The 16,276-nt window shown below is 47.1% G+C and overlaps 1 protein-coding gene across 1 annotated transcript in view; it reads left to right on the forward strand.

The window, feature by feature from the left end:
* fndc3ba (fibronectin type III domain containing 3Ba) overlaps positions 1-16,276 on the forward strand; it is a 104,756-nt gene that overhangs the window by 61,418 nt on the left and 27,062 nt on the right. Inside the window, exons 5-8 of the mRNA XM_031560055.2 lie at positions 2,770-3,001; positions 3,341-3,526; positions 3,620-3,721; positions 14,606-14,664. Coding sequence (XP_031415915.1) covers positions 2,770-3,001; positions 3,341-3,526; positions 3,620-3,721; positions 14,606-14,664 — 579 coding nt within the window. The remainder of the gene's footprint in view (positions 1-2,769; positions 3,002-3,340; positions 3,527-3,619; positions 3,722-14,605; positions 14,665-16,276) is intronic.

The raw sequence follows: 16,276 nt of genomic DNA on the forward strand, positions 1-16,276 counted from the left end.
TGCAACAGTGATTTTGTTGAAGCACTGCTGGCACTTTCGCTCTGTTGTTGCTAAGCCACAAGAAGGTGTTCAGGATTCTCCACTGACATGTGCCCATAAATTCAGTGCGCATTGTTCCCTGAAGTCCTTTTCCAGCTCTTCCTTCTAGATAGGCTCCTTCTGTCATTGTTCATGCATGTCTGCTATCTAGTGGAATGGCTTTCTTCAAGGGACACAAGCTTTAAAAAAAATTGAAAAAAAAAGATTATACTATGCAAGAATACCTGTGAAACTTACCTGAAAATGTGTTCAGTTTAGTAGATGATCTTAAAGTCACTTCGAACTGTAGTGTCTTTTGGAACCATGCCACAGGCTTGTTCAGTGGTAATAAATGCGGTTTGTTTCAGGGTCATGAATCCCACATTGTGTTGTATGCTTTGAGGTCAGCAGGATGTTTAGGCAAATGTAATCTTAGTGAGGGTCAATGAGAAGAACCTATCTCTATATGGAGGTTATCCTTGGAGTGAGTCCTTCAGTCTGTTCCACTGCGGTCTGATACTAGCATCAAGCATCAGTGTGCCTGTCTGTCTGTCTGTCTGTCTGTCTGATACTAGCATCAAGCATCAGTGTGCCAGTCTGTCTGTCTGTCTGTCTATACAATCCTTCTATATTTACTGTATACCCTTCAGCTCCTCCTGACAACATGGCAGGAAATGAAAACGATCAAAATAGATCCCAAATGGACATTAGACCTAATTAAGGTCATTACAAGACCCCACACAGGTTAGGAAGGTTGAAAGGTGTGCTGTGCTGCAAAATAGGGTCTATGGGGAGACTCATACTCACTCACAAAATCTGAACTACCTCAATTAAAAACCTTACAGCCGCCACACTGATTTGGGAGCATATCCAAGCAGGCCACTTTCTGTTCTTTAGAAATGAGAGGTAGGAGAATAAATTTCATGATGTTATGTTATATTAAGTTTTTTTTATAGACATCAGGCATGCAGGTGTTCTGCGTAGGGGATGAGAGAGAGATGTGCTTTCAGTTCTTTGCCAGGAACCTCCCCTCAGGAGCCTGTTAAATATTCTCGAGAAAGGTTGTGGTCTGATGATGACATTTCCCCCAAAGGTCAAAAGGGAGAAAAACACAAACAAAACCTTACAGGAAGGTGAGGGGATGGAGGGGGGGGGGGGGTGTACTTGAACTGGCAGTGAGTTTTCATGACTTTGTCCTGTCCCTCTGTACAAAGAGTCAACAGGAGGAGAGGAGGAGAAAGAGAGAGATGGAATGAGAGACAGAGACTTAGGGAGATATATAGAGAGAGAAGAAAAAGAGCGAAAGAGGCAGCAAGTTTTTTTTTTCATGTCTGTACTCCAAAGCCAATCGTATCACTTTCCTTATCCGGAGCTAAATGCTGGACACGCTGTACCTTGCGCCAGTTGGGAGCGGGAAGCACAGTCACTCTTACGCAAGGCCCGGCCCCAGACACCAGAGCCTCCAGGAATGGGGTCGCCTGCTCGCCCCCAGGCCAGGGGCAGGGAGGGAGGGCTGGGGAGCGGAGTGCAGGGGGAAAGGGATAGAGTGGGATTACAGTTCTGAGGAAACCGTGGAGGGTCGGGTGGAGAGAGGAGAGACCCAGAGGAAAATGTGGTCTCACAAGCAAAGAAATATGAAGTAATGATTATTTTAGCAGTTGTAATCTCTCAAAATAGGGTTTGTTGTGAAATAATATCACACTTATGTGTCCCGCTCTCCCCATTATTTCAGGTTGAAACACCAGACCACACATGGCCTCTCTTTTCTGATTCTAAAACTTCATTATTAGCTCCAGTTGCACATGAACTGCTTCAAGTTTAAGATGTATTTAATGCACTGGCAAATGATGTTCCTTTTTTAAAAAAAAAACACATAATGTCAAAGTTCAACACCTGACTCTTGGAGTAGTCATTCACACTGACATCTTAGCATTCTTTCCTTTTTCCATTTCACAAGTCTTTATATACTTCTTTTGCTCCTCTGTCAGCCAAGACAGTTGTGTTTCTCTGACAGGGGTTGAGGAGCCAGAGAGGCTATCCATTTGTGTTCTTGGCACTCAACTCATACATTCTGTCATTAATATGCCGTTTTCTTCTCAAGCTCTTAACATGTGGAATATGTAAATAAGACCACATGCTTTCTCTTAGTGTGATGAAACAAGCCTGGGGGTAGAGAGAGAGAGAAGGAGAAAGAGAGAGGCGTTTGGATTGCACCCAGTCTCACAGTAGTAGAACATTGGATAACCGAGTACTTGACAGAGAACTTGTCCTCAATGTAGGGGTCAGGAACCCCCTCTTCACGCATGCATGCACGCGCACGCACACGCACACGCACGGCACTCACACACATGCACACACACACACACACAAACACACACATGAACACACTCACACAGCATTCCTGGATGTGTGTGAGCTCAGTGGCTGATGTGAGTGAGTGAGTGCGGCCCCTGCATGTTAACCGTGTTTAAGCTTGAGCTTGAGTAAGGCCAGAGTTCCTGCAGCCTCCTGCCAGGTAAGCTGTGTTGACTGCTAGGCCGGTTGGTTACTGCTACAGTTGTGTAGGGTTAGGCCTGATCCCAAGAATTGTCCAGGAGATGTTGGACTGTGGACTTCGCTGGGCTCAGTTATCTACGTTTTCTGAGGCACTTTTCCCCCTCTTCTGTCTGAAATCCTACTCGGTTCACCCCTCCATTATCCTTTCCTCTGTTCTTCCCTCTCCTCCTCCATCTCCTTTTGCTCTCCTCCCAGGTGCTGGAGGACAACACTGGGGTTCGGCGGGTGGTGGTCACCCCCCAGTCCCACGAGTGCTACCCCCCCAGCTACTCCCCGGCCATCTCCCCGACCCACCACCTGCCCCCCTACATGACCCACCCCCACTTCATCCCCAACTCGCACACGGCCTTCTACCCGCCCGTCAGCCCTGGTGACATGCCCCCGCACCAGTACTACCAGCATCACCTCCCACCCATGTATGGAGAAGGTAAGACACCGCCAGAGCGCTGTGAGAGACTGTCACAGAGTAGCTTACCACTTTATAGTTCTGTCTCCATCACATGGTTTCCTTCATGTGTCACCTAGGGTTACCAGAAATGTATCGCTTTTTTGTGGAATGATCATTTCTAAATGATCCATAGAGAAAGACAAAAGTAAACAGTACGCTCCTGTTCAGTTCAGAGTGACGAGTTTTTCACTCGAAGCCTCTTTTGAAGATTACTATAGGTCTTTTCCTTAGCCATGCCAATTTAAGAAGCAATGCAATGTAGCTTGAGGGTGTAATGCTAGCAGCTGTATTTTTCACCTGGTCTTTGTGCCGTTTCAGAAATCATTCCAGTGTACGGCATGAATTACATCAACCGGGAAGAGCAGTACAGCAAACCACAGCCCAAGAAGATGCCCAAGGAGAGGCAACTGGACCGGCAGAACCGCCTCAACAGCCCTCCCGCCTCCGTCTACAAGAGCACCATGGGCTGCAACAGCATGTACAACGGCTACAGCAAAAGCCATGGCAGCGTCGGGGGAAGCGGCGGAGGAGGTGGAGGTGGAGGTGGAGGTGGAGGTGGAGGTGGAGGTGGAGGTGGAGGTGGAGGTGGAGGTGGAGGAGGAGGAGGAGGAGGAGGCGGAGGAGGCGGCAGTCCCAGTGCCAAGAAGAGCAACCGGGGGCCACGCAGCAGTCCGAGAAGCAGCGAACCAGACCTCCAAGGTGCGTGACTAGCAAGATTGGGGATGCGTGCGTGTGGACACCCGTGTTTGAGCTTTTCTTAATATTTTATTTATATTTTACAATTCAGTCTCCACTCTTCCAAAGGCACGTATTACACGCTTCTGTGTTTTACACACCAAACAAATGAAGAGATTTTCTTGGTGTGTGTGTCCTCTCCTCTCCTCTTCTTCTCCCCTTAGGGGGCCATATAGTCTCCGTGGGAGTGACACACATTGTCATTGTTTATAGTGAAACAGGTTACTGCAGGCATGTCATGACAGTTTTACACACTGTTCTCTTATGAAATCCCTGTGGGGAAATTAAAACCTTGGGCAGCACAGCTCAGTGGGGTTCCAAGGGAATATTATGGGCTGCCAAACTGTCTGTACCCGTCTCTCCCAGATGTTTTAACACAAGCTTTGGCATCATCACGCAGATTCTTGTTAGTCAGCAAATGGCTCCACTGTTGACATTTGCTCACCAATGCTATCATCATAACACCCTGTTGGTGTACACTTTCTTCATTTCGCTTATGGGAATGGATAGAGAAAGTGTGTGTGTGTGTGTGTGTGTGTGTGTGTGTGTGTGTGTGTGTGTTTGTTTGTTTGTGTGTGTGTGTGCATGTGTGTGTGTGTGTGTGAGAGAAATAAATTCAGAGAGAAGTACAAAAAAAACAGATGATCTGAGGGGGTCTGGTTTGCCCTCAAAAACTGCATAGTTGGATCCCATCTATGTGCTATCGTTTTTCCAGCGCCCACAATGTGGCCCTTGTTGCCCAGCAGGGGCCTCGAGTGAGAGCCAGCCCACATACCTGAGGAGTCACGTTTCCCCATGAAGGGGCCCTTTGAGTGGGGCTGCGGACGCCGCATTGGTCTTATCAGGCCTCCGGTCGTGACATTTTGAGGCAGGCCTCGGTTCACCCTGTCAAGATGAGCACCATCATGGACACTTTTAAGAACAGAACACACTTTTAAGTGTGTGTGTGTGTGTGTGTGTGTGTGTGTGTGTGTGTGTGTGTGTGTGTGTGTGTGTGTGGGTTGCCCCCCACCACCAGTGTGTACTTACTGAACTGCCCCTCTGATGCAGGCACTCATCAGTGCGACTGGTGAAGGAGGTGACCTTTTCGCTCGCGCACCTGCGCTGTGGAGAAGGCCTGACTGCCGCTCTCTGGCCTGCTCCGGAGCAGAGGAGAACTTCCTGTCGCAAGAACTAGACTAAGGGAACTGTCAGGGAGCTCAGTGTGTTTATCATGCAAAGCCAGGTGCTGTTTGGAAGGCTGAGGGATTGAGCCTTCAGTAAATTTGAACTATCAAAAGAGAGCTATATAATAATAATAATAATAATAATAATAATACCAGAGACAGTGGTATACTAGAGACAGACCACTTGTATGAGTGCATTGTTGATTTTATTACATAGTTGTCAACCATCCAGCTATCAATTTGACATGCCTGCAATTTCAGTGGAAACCAGTCAGACATTTCTTCCCATTCATAACTATGTTTTTTTAAAGAGTTCCATTTCATCCCAAAAGAACTAATCATTAGTTCCCCTGTCATTTAACGAGCGGGCCATTTGGTTTAAAGTTTGTGAATTATAAGATGCACTGAAGCAAGGACACAGTGGTATAATGGAAAGAATGTATTTACAATTATAGTGGAACATGGAACAGTGGGTTATAGTCTTGGAAAAATCGTTTCAATGGGGAGGTGCAAGCGACCATAAAGCCCCTGACACACCAAGCTGGCAGTCTGCCAATGTCGGGCCTTTGATGAGCGTCTGTGGCCCTAGTTTTTGTCGTGTGTCCCACACTGTTGGCACTAGTCAGACCCCTGTTGGCGGCTTTTCGGCCAATTGAGCATGTTGAATCGATTTTCTCAGACCCATCCGCGGTAGAAGAATCTGCCCCCCTCAGAGCTGCTTGTTGCGAACATCTGCCCTCTTAACCCCCCCCTTCATCAGGCTTAGTTCTTTCTGGACATGCACGAATTAGATGACCCTGAGGGGTGTGGATTCCTCTGTAGCCGATGGGTCTGAAAAGACCGGTGCTGTGATTAGGTCCACTGTGACTGGGCCTGGACTGGCTGAGCCAAGGAATCCCTGGCAACTGGACCTGAACAGATGAAGGATGTAGTGGAGGAGTCTTCTGTGTGGCACAAACTAACCTGTATTAATCCACCAACAGAGATTTTAGCTAATATTCAAGCACTTTTGGTTGATTTTTTCTGGGACAACTGACACTAGTTACCTCAGGGTATGTTGTACTTACCTAAGGAAAAAGGAGGACAATGGCTGGTATAGTTATGAAGCAGAACTGCAGCATGTTGCCTCATGTTTCTGCAGGGGTTCCCAATAGGTCAAAAGGATCTTTTGTAAAGATCTTTGGAAAGTCTAATACTTCAGACAATAGGAGGTTTGAGATTAAAGGAAACCCTGTTTTTAATGGACACTAGGAGACTTGACACCTCTGGACTAACGTCTTTCTCTCAAAGACTGTTTGCAATTTTGAACTGAAATTCGATTCTGAAATTGAATTTGAACATTTTCAGCAGTTGGACTTCACAGGGCCTGACCAAGTTTCTTCCGAAGATCTAGTGGCACGTTTGGGCTTGAGATCCACACGTATCATTGACAAATGGTTGTTTCGGTGTAAGACTGTGCTAACAACCGATGAAGGTGTGAAACTGAAACAACATTGGCAGGGAATAGACTTTACTGATTAGTTACTGATCAGTTAAACCAAAACTGGATGATTGCAGTTGGGTATTTTTGGGAAACAAAGTGGAGATTGTTTTGAAACTTGGACATGAGAGTTGATACTCCATGGCACTGGAAGAGGTTGTGAAACCAGAATGAAGATCAGTGTCCAAATAACTGTTAAAGAAACAGGTTTGTGATTTGCAATTGAGACTTATTCATGGCATCAATGCTTTTGTGTCTATTGTGAACCCAGGGATCTGAACCCAGGGAACCCAGCGATCTGTCAAGACTGTCCTTTTTGTTTCCAGAGAGAGACAGTGTTTCATGGCTTCATGCACTGTACCAGTCTGTAACCACTATTTGATGCCCTGAATAACCTGTTCCAATGTCTCAACAAAGTCTTCTCTTTGCATATTTTATGTTTGGCTTTAGGTATGTGCAGAAAAATTGCCAGCCACAGTTGTTGACATGCTATGGAGGAGGTATATGTTCAGTCGTGAACGAAGAATGTTTTTCGTTCTGTCCGGGTTCTGTTTGCTCTCTGTGCTGTGACTACTGAGTCTTTCATTTTACAACTTTTTTTTCTCCTTTCTTTCAAAGTATCAATTTACTGAGGACAGATTTTTGAGTTGTTAAGACTGTTTTTCCAATGTATTCAGGTGAGAGAAGCTGTGTGTAGCTGGAGAGTGACATCATGGAAACACCATGTTTGAGTGCACACTTCTGTCTGCACTTCTCCTTTACACACACACGCACAGAGAGAGAGAGAGAGAAAGAGAAGGAGAGAGAGAGAGAGGGAGAAATTTGCCAATTTCTGAGTACTGGTTTCTAGTACTGATTTTCATTTTTAGACAGAAAAGACCCTCCTGTCAGACTGCACTAAATAGGGCACTGGCAAGTTGTGGAGTCAGCAGTGTAAGTTTGTGGAGTATGCAGTCAGTCAGTAGTGGAGAACATTCACCTCCCGCCCCTGGCTCTCATAGGGAAGAGCTGTGGTGGTAATCTGAGGTCCTGGAGGTGTAGGTTGTGCTGGAGCTCCTGTTGAGATGCAGCAGTGGGGCCCTGTGCAGGTCCTGCTCAGGATGGACGGGAGGTTTAGGCCTCCTCTTTGGGGCCAACTGAATGGTTGACAGAGGACAAATAACAAACAAAAAACCCACCTCATATGTGTAATACAGAGGCCTCCGTAAGCCTAACTGAGTCTGCTCTACGCCTAGACACACAGGTCCTAACAGAAACACATGCACATACACATAAATGCACGCGCGCACTCACACACACACACACACACACACACACACACACACACACACACACACACACACACACACACACGCACACACACAATGACTGGAGAGTCTGCCAGTGCCAATTACATTGAGAGGATCTCATGGTCTGCCTGGTTCTGTAGACCATGCCGGTGACCTGGGTTCCTGTGAATCAATAACAAACACACACAGAGAAAGAGAGTGAGTCGAGAGAGCGAAAGAGGAAGAGAGAGAGAGAGAGAGGGAGAGAAGCACAAAGAGTTGAGACACATTCCAGCTGTCTACCATGTTCTGAGGCTGACTGCACAGAGATAATGCAGAGCCCCTGGGCCAGACTGGCCTCCAGGCCTCGGGGCGGAGCGCAGCTCACCCTGCTCCATCTCTGAGTAATCACCAGGCACCAAGCGCAGCTGTCACACAGCCAGCGCATAGACATGCACACATCAATCTACAACACAAGAGAGCCCAGGCCCGCTTACCCAAGCAACTAAGAATCTGCTGGGCACCTGGTGCACGGGGCCTGCTGCTCCGGCCACCTTAACTAGTTCAATATGGCTGTCTAATCCGGGCGGTGGAGAAGTGGCCTTTTGAGATTAACCTCTCTAATATGCTTCAGAAGTTGTAGATTTAGGAGCTTGAGGAGCTGCTCTGTCTTTTTTATTTTCTTTCCTTTCTTTTCATCTCTCGGCCTCCCTCTTGCCTCTAATGTTCGGGGCTTGTGTGTCCCCTCCTCAGGCTGAAGGAGAACCATATGGGTTATCTTTCTTCCTTTCTTCCTTTCTTTCTTTCTCTCTCTCTGGTACCCTTGAACCTCTCCTCTGACAGCAGACTCATGTCTGCTCTGCTGTGGAGCCAGAACAGATGTGGCCTGCATCCTCCGCCATCTTGGCTCCGAATCGCTTGATGACGCGGCAGTGGTTGCAGCCTCTGACACACACTGTCTTTGTGCTTACGCTTGCGTTCTGTGGCGTGGTGAGTCACTGGTGCTTGATATAGAGCCAAGAGAAGGCATGATACGGGGTTAAAACACACTCTGACGTAACTCGGAGGAACTTGAGCAGGGGAGAAAATACTCTGAGATTAAAATGGTAACATGACTGCATACACCCCCCTGCCCTTGGAGCTGACAAAGGTTGACCTGCTACTGACCCAGTCGATGACATCTAGCAGTTTACTGCTAGGGCGGATACCCCCCCCCCCCCCCCCCCCCCCCCCCCCCCGCCCCCTCTCGGCTGACATTGCTTCCAGGCAAAACATGAGACATTCTTTCAAAGAAGAAGAATAAGCTCAAAGGTGATGTTGTGTGTGCCTGGCTCAGCACATGGAAGCTCCCTCTCTCATTCTGTCGACCTCACAGCGCACCTCCCAAAGCCAGCCTTCCAGTGTTGACAAGCCCAGTCCCAAATCTGCCCCGCAGTCGTCGTTTGTTTTCACGCTTGATTGGCAAGTGCAGTTAGGGGGCCTTGTTGATTTGTCAACGCTGATGGTGACTGGGTTCTGGCTTATCAGGGGAGGCTTGTCTGGCCACGTCCAGAAGTGCACAAAGGTTCACACTGATGCTGCTCCTGCTCTGTGTCTCCACAAGAGTCACAGCTTCGTCTCGTAAGCCAGATCACCCTCTCTCTCCTCTCTCTCTCTCTCTCTCTCCCTCCCTCTCCCCCCTCTCTCTCTTCCTCTAACTCCCTATCCATTCTTTCCAGTTGTCTTCTCAGAAACGCTGGCTGCCTTGTGTCCCTTTGCAGAGAGGAGGGCCCACATAATTGGACCCTGTGTGATTCCTTCTTGGAGGCCCAGTGGCTGGGCTCTGTCTGCGGTCTGTTCTGGTGTTTGTCCTGGCAGCCCTGGAGACAGCATCTCTTCGCCAGTGTGAGGGAACCACTACCACTGGTGACTACTGGTGTGCATTAGTGTGAGGGAACCACTACCACTGGTGACTACTGGTGTGCATTAGTGTGGGGAAACCACTGCCAATGGTGACTACTGGTGTGCATTAGTGTGAGGAAACCACTGCCATGGGTGACTACTGGTGTGCATTATTCTCCTGCTGAAAAAGAAAACAAAATGTATATATCTGTGGCCACACCACAGAGTGTTTGGTAGAACTGACTTCTGGAATGACAGCGTGGAGGCTCCTCTTGACAGGCGGACTCCTCTTCAGATCTTGGCCATGCAGAAAAGAAATGACTAATGACAAGTGCCCCAAATGACAGAGCTTGGTGAAGTCTCTCTTCCAGATAAGTTCTCCTCACACCTGTTTCTCAGATGCCTTTGATGGGCTCTCTTTTCAAAGGGGGCAGCGGTGTATAACTGAAGGAAGTTCTCAAACATCTGGAGGTGTGGTGCAAGCATGTGGAGAGAAGGTGTCACGTAAGCAAGCAGTCAACTGTAAGCCGACAGCTGGAGCTCTCACACATTCCACAGGGGCCCGGATTTGTAGTTCCCGCTTGTTTTGAAAGGGTCCCTAGTACACTTCCTTTGACCCTCGGTCTAATGACGTTTTTGGAGTGACGGTCTCTGTTTATGGGGCCAGTAAACTTCTGCTATGTCTGTCAAGTGGACTGTGTTTTTTTTCTCCGTGCTTTCTCTGAATGCACTTTGAAAAACTGTTGTCCCTTCACACAAACAAGGGAAGGGAACATGAGTGAGAAGAGTGAGTAAGAGAGAAAGTGTGAGAGCTGGAGGGATAAAGAGACCAGCAGATGTGACACTTTGGTTCTCATGGAGAAGTGTACACAGGTTTGGTTCTCATGGAGAAGTATACACAGGTTTTTGTGAGAGAGGGATTAGAGTAGCCAGCTGTTGAGCAGATGGAATGACTGCTATGTGGAGATGAAAATGTCTCTCTCTTTTTTCCTATTTTTTCTGTCTATCCCAACCTCCACCACCAGATCTCCTCTCTCTCTCTCTTTCTCTTTCTCTCTCTCTCTCTCCCTCTCTCTCTCTCTCTCTCTCTCTCTCTCTCTCTCTCTTCCTCCCTCTCCCCCCTAATTACTCTGGGGAGTCTGGTCATGTGACTTGTCACTCATGTCTGTCCACGTTCTTGTCGCAGATGGCTGTTTTGATTCCTTCTCTTTCGTCTATTTTTTTCCTATCCACCACTGTTGCTTCCTTTTGTCTGAACTTGATCAAAGCAATGCGTTTTCACCTTACACGATCCTGATGTCATTATACAGGGCAATTTGCCACGTGTTAACTGTCATGAATGCTGTATTGCCTCTTCATTCAGATACGCACAATGTGGTAGGAGGGAGAGATAAGGATCAGGGTAGTCCCATGTTTATGCTCTTCCAGATTTGTGCCCTGTGGTGTTTTACTATCAATTACTAACTATAGCATGTAGTACAGTTCACAATGGTGTCCTTGTTAGATGGGTTCGTGTGTTAAGTTCTGATATGCTCTGTTTATGTGTGATTTGCACATAGTCTGACAGAGAGCTTCTGTGTTTGCAGATATTTCTCCCATAGTCGCAGTAAGTGGATTTTCCACCTCTGTATTTTTAATATCAGTAAAACTCCATTGGCTAAGAGCAGTGTAACTCTGTCATAACAGATTCCTCCACTAGGTGGCAACAGTGGAGATATTTTTACTGAAACACCTAATTTATTTAGCTGTGTGAATGAACAGTATATATGTGTGAATGTGAAACGATAGAATAGAAATTGGGAACTGCGGCTTTGTAATACATGCAGTTGTGCACACAGACACACACACACACACACACACACACACACACACACACACACACACACACACACACACACACACACACACACACAGCAGAAGCAAAAGCTTTAGACAAGCATACCAAGCCTGTCCCACATTGCAGTCCCATATAACACAGTCCCTGCTCATGACTGAGACCCTGAGATACTATATCCTCCAGCTCTCGCTTGTCTGCTTGCCTCCTCTCCTTTATTCTCTCCTGTCGTCTGTGCATCTCTCTCTCTCACACATGACACCTGACTTTCTCTTTTTCTCCCCTTCTTTCTCACTCCATGTTCTGTCTGTGAGCTCACTCATTAATTCAACACAGGCTCAGGGGCTGTCTCATGTGCCAGACGGGGAGCAAAAGAACATAGAGAGAGAGAGAGAGAGAGAGAGAGAGAGAGAGAGAGAGGAAAGGGTTGAGTAGCTTGATTTGGGTTTGCCTGGACTTCAAGTAAACACAGGACCGGAATGTGTTGTAGAGAAGGCTTGGTGACTCTGCCTTTCTGATAGCTTTCTTTTCCTCTGTTATATTTTGTATTCAAACACATGTCGTCAACCTTTCCTATCTCCGTGCTGCTTGTCTTTTTCTTTGCCTTTGTTTGAGACTGTGTGTGCACACTACACTACCACACCTGAAGCTCTCCTCTCCTCCTCCTCTCCTCCTCTCCTCCTCTCCTCCTCCTCCTCCTCTCCTCCTCGGGGCGTTCTGCACGGGCTACTGTACCACTGCACTCCTCTCCATGCATCTACGCTTTTCATCAGCATGAAGACTTTCTCAGAGGAAAGAAGAAGGGAAATCTTATCTTGGATTATGACAGAGAGGGGGGGGGGGCGGGTATCCTCTCTTATCCCCCTATAGTTCCTGTTCTCCTCTCTGTTGTGATGTTGTGATGTTCTTCACGTTCATCGACTCTCTGCTCTCTTCTCTCGCTCTTTTGATTGTACTTCCCTCTCCTCCGTTCTCCTCAGCATGTCACCCTGCACCTCCCTTGTTTTCCACCTCCCCCTAAGTTGCACAGAACCGCCAGGAGGCCCCTGGGAGGCCCGACACCGACCCTGGGGCCCCAAATGGCGGTGATAAACAGGAGAGATGAAGGAGAGTGTCTGTTGGGGAGCATGTGTTGGCGGTACCCGCTGGGCGACTGCAGACAGGCGCGGAGGCAGGAAAGGGAGCGGTAGGGAGGAGCGCAGGACGTGACTTTATGTCAGGTCCTGTAACCTAGCGGCCCGCTGAGAAGAAGCCGAGGGAGGGAGAGAGGGAGAGAGGGGATAGACCGGACACCTGCTGCTTGTTCCAGATTTAGAGGAGCTCATTAACCAACCGCTAAGAAGACGGGGCCTTGTTAGGAGGCATAAGCACACACACACATACAGGAGCATACATGCATACATGTGTTCTGAATTTTTTTTTCAAGCAGCACATTAAATATCCTAAAAGAAAAAGAGGTAGAGTCAGTGAGAGAGAGAGAGAGAGAGAGGGAGGGAGGGTATAAAGAAGGAGGGAGGGGGTATAGAGAGAGAGAGACAGAGGCGGCGATGAAGATGAATTTCTGTGTAACGGGGGAGGCCTCCATGTCAGAGTGATCAGAGGTGATCCGAGATACTGTGCCCCAGTAACCAAAACCCTCAGCAGGGTATACTGCACACTGGTTAGCATCATGGGAAGAAAGGCTCGTACTTCTTCATCCATGTGCCTTTACAGTGACCCTTGACCCCTATAACTGTCTGCTACACACATAAATCCCTGGAGAAGAATCAAAGGAGTGGAACATTTACACTAGCATAGGCGGACATGGACAGAATCAGATACAGTAGCTTTGAAACGCTTCACTTTGTCAAAAGAGGATTTGTTTATGTGACTGGAACAGTGAGGCTGTCCGTGTGTGAATATGGCTCAGGCACTCTTGGATCATTTATCACACTTAGATCTAGAGGAAGGGAGGGAGGGAGGGAGGGAGGGAGCAAGAGCAAGGCTGGGATCTAATGGACAAAGCATCCCTGTTCACTGGAAAACAATCTTTATCAGGTGAGAGGAAGGCCTGGAGATCAGGTTCTGGTTGGGGAAATTCTAAATCATCCTCAAGATGCACACAGCCCACTGCACCTGAGAGGCTGGGTGGGGAGCTACGTCTCCTATCACCCCCCCCCCCCTTCTCTCTGCTTGTCTCTAGAATATATCTTCTGTATATTGATTATTTTCTCCATGGATGAGCGTCATTGTCTCAACTAACAAGGCCAGTCAGAACAAGAGCACCAGGGGGACAGAAGCAGTCAGAAAGAGCGAGGCGAGGAGTGAAGCTGTACACAATTGAGCAGAAGTGTAAGGAAAGATCCTCGGCACGCTGTGCAATAATGATTTAAGTGTTGTCCGCTGGCTGGCGAGCGCCGGCAGACTGTCCATGCAGTGACCGTCTGACTGGTTGAGCCCACTTAATCCTCTGCAGCGGAACATCAGGTAGTTCACTGCCTCTTTCCACATGTCTCCTCCAAGCAGAGATTATGCTACCAGAAATGTGTTTGTGCCTGTGTGTGTGTGTGTGTGTGTGTGTGTGTGTGTGTGTGTGTGTGTGTGTGTGTTTGTGTGTTTGTGTATGCATGTGTGTATATGGAGAGAGAGACAGAGTTAGTCTTTTGATGTGGGAGTCTTGCTGTGTAGAATGTGTGTTTACGGACACAGAGAGGCACCCTCGACAATACTCCTTGAGAACATGGCCGTTGTAAACAGTATTATAGTAACAAGTGGACCTGAATGGCAGCTGAAATCCATTATGGTGTCTGAGTCTGTTTCATGGAGCCATCCTCCTCTCGTGTTCAGTGTGTTCAGACATATTCCAGGACCAGTGACCAGGAAACAACTGCTGTTTGTTCAATTTGATCAGTTACTGAAAATATTTTATAGATTTAATTTACTTGGAAAAAAACTTTTGTTCAAAGGGATTTACACTACAGTGAAGATTTACCTTTGGCCTTTTATGGTTGCCCCCACTGTCATGGGTGTCCAGGGACCCATGCCGGGAAAAAACAGATATCTTCACGGTGTCACCCTGCTGCACATGTTGAGACGCAGAAACACGCACACATTATTTGTATTTGTATTTGTCTGAGTTATTGCCGTCTCTCTTGATGACACGGTTTTGTGTCCAAGTCCTCCATCTGTTGGTGTTGTGCTGAAATGACATCCTATCATTCCTCCTCTGCTTCTCTGCAGACCCTGACTCAGAAGCGAAGCGCGTTCAAGACATGCTGTCAGGAATGGAGAAACCGCAGGTCAGTGCCAGTGTTTTTTTACACAGTCCCTGATGACAGTGAGTCTCACAACACAAACACACACCCACACACTCACACACACACACACACACACACACACACACACACACACACACACACACACACACACACACACACACACACACACACACACACACACACACACACACACACACACACACAAACACACACACAATGAATGGAGCACATGACACAGTGATAGGTAGACCATGTGTGGTGTGTTGGTCATAAGTCTTTCACCCACATACATACTATTTTACACTGGTGTGAGAATAAATGCAAGTACATCCCCAAAGCTCTCTGTGCATTTGTCTATGTTCAGGAGTTTCAGGAGTTTGTTCAGGAGATTCAGGAGCACATGCCATAATGTTGGCTATGTAACTATACTCGCATTCCAGCATGTGATGAGCTTTGTTTTGCTCTGGCAGTGAGCTACACAGTATAAATGGGTTGGAGAAATGACATACTCAGTATATCCACACGGTAGCAGTGTTGCTGCTTGCTTTCCCTGTGTGCTCTTTTTGTTAATGTCTCAGGGTGTGTATGAACAAGGGGGGGATAAAGACAGAGACAGAGAGAGTTTGTGCATTCATACATATATTTCTGTGTGTGTGTGTGTGTGTGTGTGTGTGTGTGTGTGTGTGTGTGTGTGTGTGTGTGTGTGTGTGTGTTTCCAGTACTTAGTTGCTACTGTTTTACTGCAGTGAAACTGAATACTTGGTCAATCTCCTGTTTCACTCTCAGGGGCAAACACCGCCCCGTGCGGAGGAAAAACTCTTACAACAAAAAGGGTGTGAAGAAAGACTGGGGAAATAAGAAATACAATAATTCTTGCCGGAGAGAAAACATGGGAACATTTTACAAGGAAGCAGAGAACTCATGAAAATAAGCTCCGAGTCTATCTCTCTCTCTCTCTCTCTCTCTCTCTCTCTCTCTTTCTCTCTTGCTGTCAGTATAAAGAGAAAATGTCCTTTACTGTTGATGAACATGTGTTCTTGTTGTGGCAAGATCTGTGACAGCCCCTTTACCCCATTCATGAAATACCTTCCTCTGCTCTCCCTCTGGCTCGGGCAGATTGATTTGCGTTACATTCAGGCTGTTGGATCACCACAGTTTTCAGACACATGCTAGCTTATGTTTGGTTAAAGCCAGAAATTAATCTTGCAGCACTTCAGTCACTTGAGTTATGACCCCCCCCCAGTTTTGATTCACCATTCCCACCAGGGGATGACCATTTATACGGATTTGAGAGATTTATTTTTATATACTTTTTGATGTAAAATTATTGTTTTCATGAATCAAATTTGCCAGGGTAAAACTCCTGGTTATATAACAGATTTATTTATCATGACTGAGATTCCTCTGCTCAGGATAAACCCATTTTGCCAGTGCAGGCTACATTACTGTAATATGATCTAAACCCAGATCTGGTTCATTGAGTTAAACCAGCATTGTGTTTGTCCTTGGAAAACAACATTGCGGCTCATCTTACATAGACACACTGGTTATCAATGACACTGGATTTATTTTCCCACAGAAGTTATGATGATATGTTTGTGTCTTTGACACAAAGTCAGCTGACGTAACATCA

The sequence above is a fragment of the Clupea harengus genome, chromosome 22, assembly GCF_900700415.2.
Source record: "Clupea harengus chromosome 22, Ch_v2.0.2, whole genome shotgun sequence".
Taxonomy (NCBI): Eukaryota; Metazoa; Chordata; class Actinopteri; order Clupeiformes; family Clupeidae; genus Clupea; species Clupea harengus.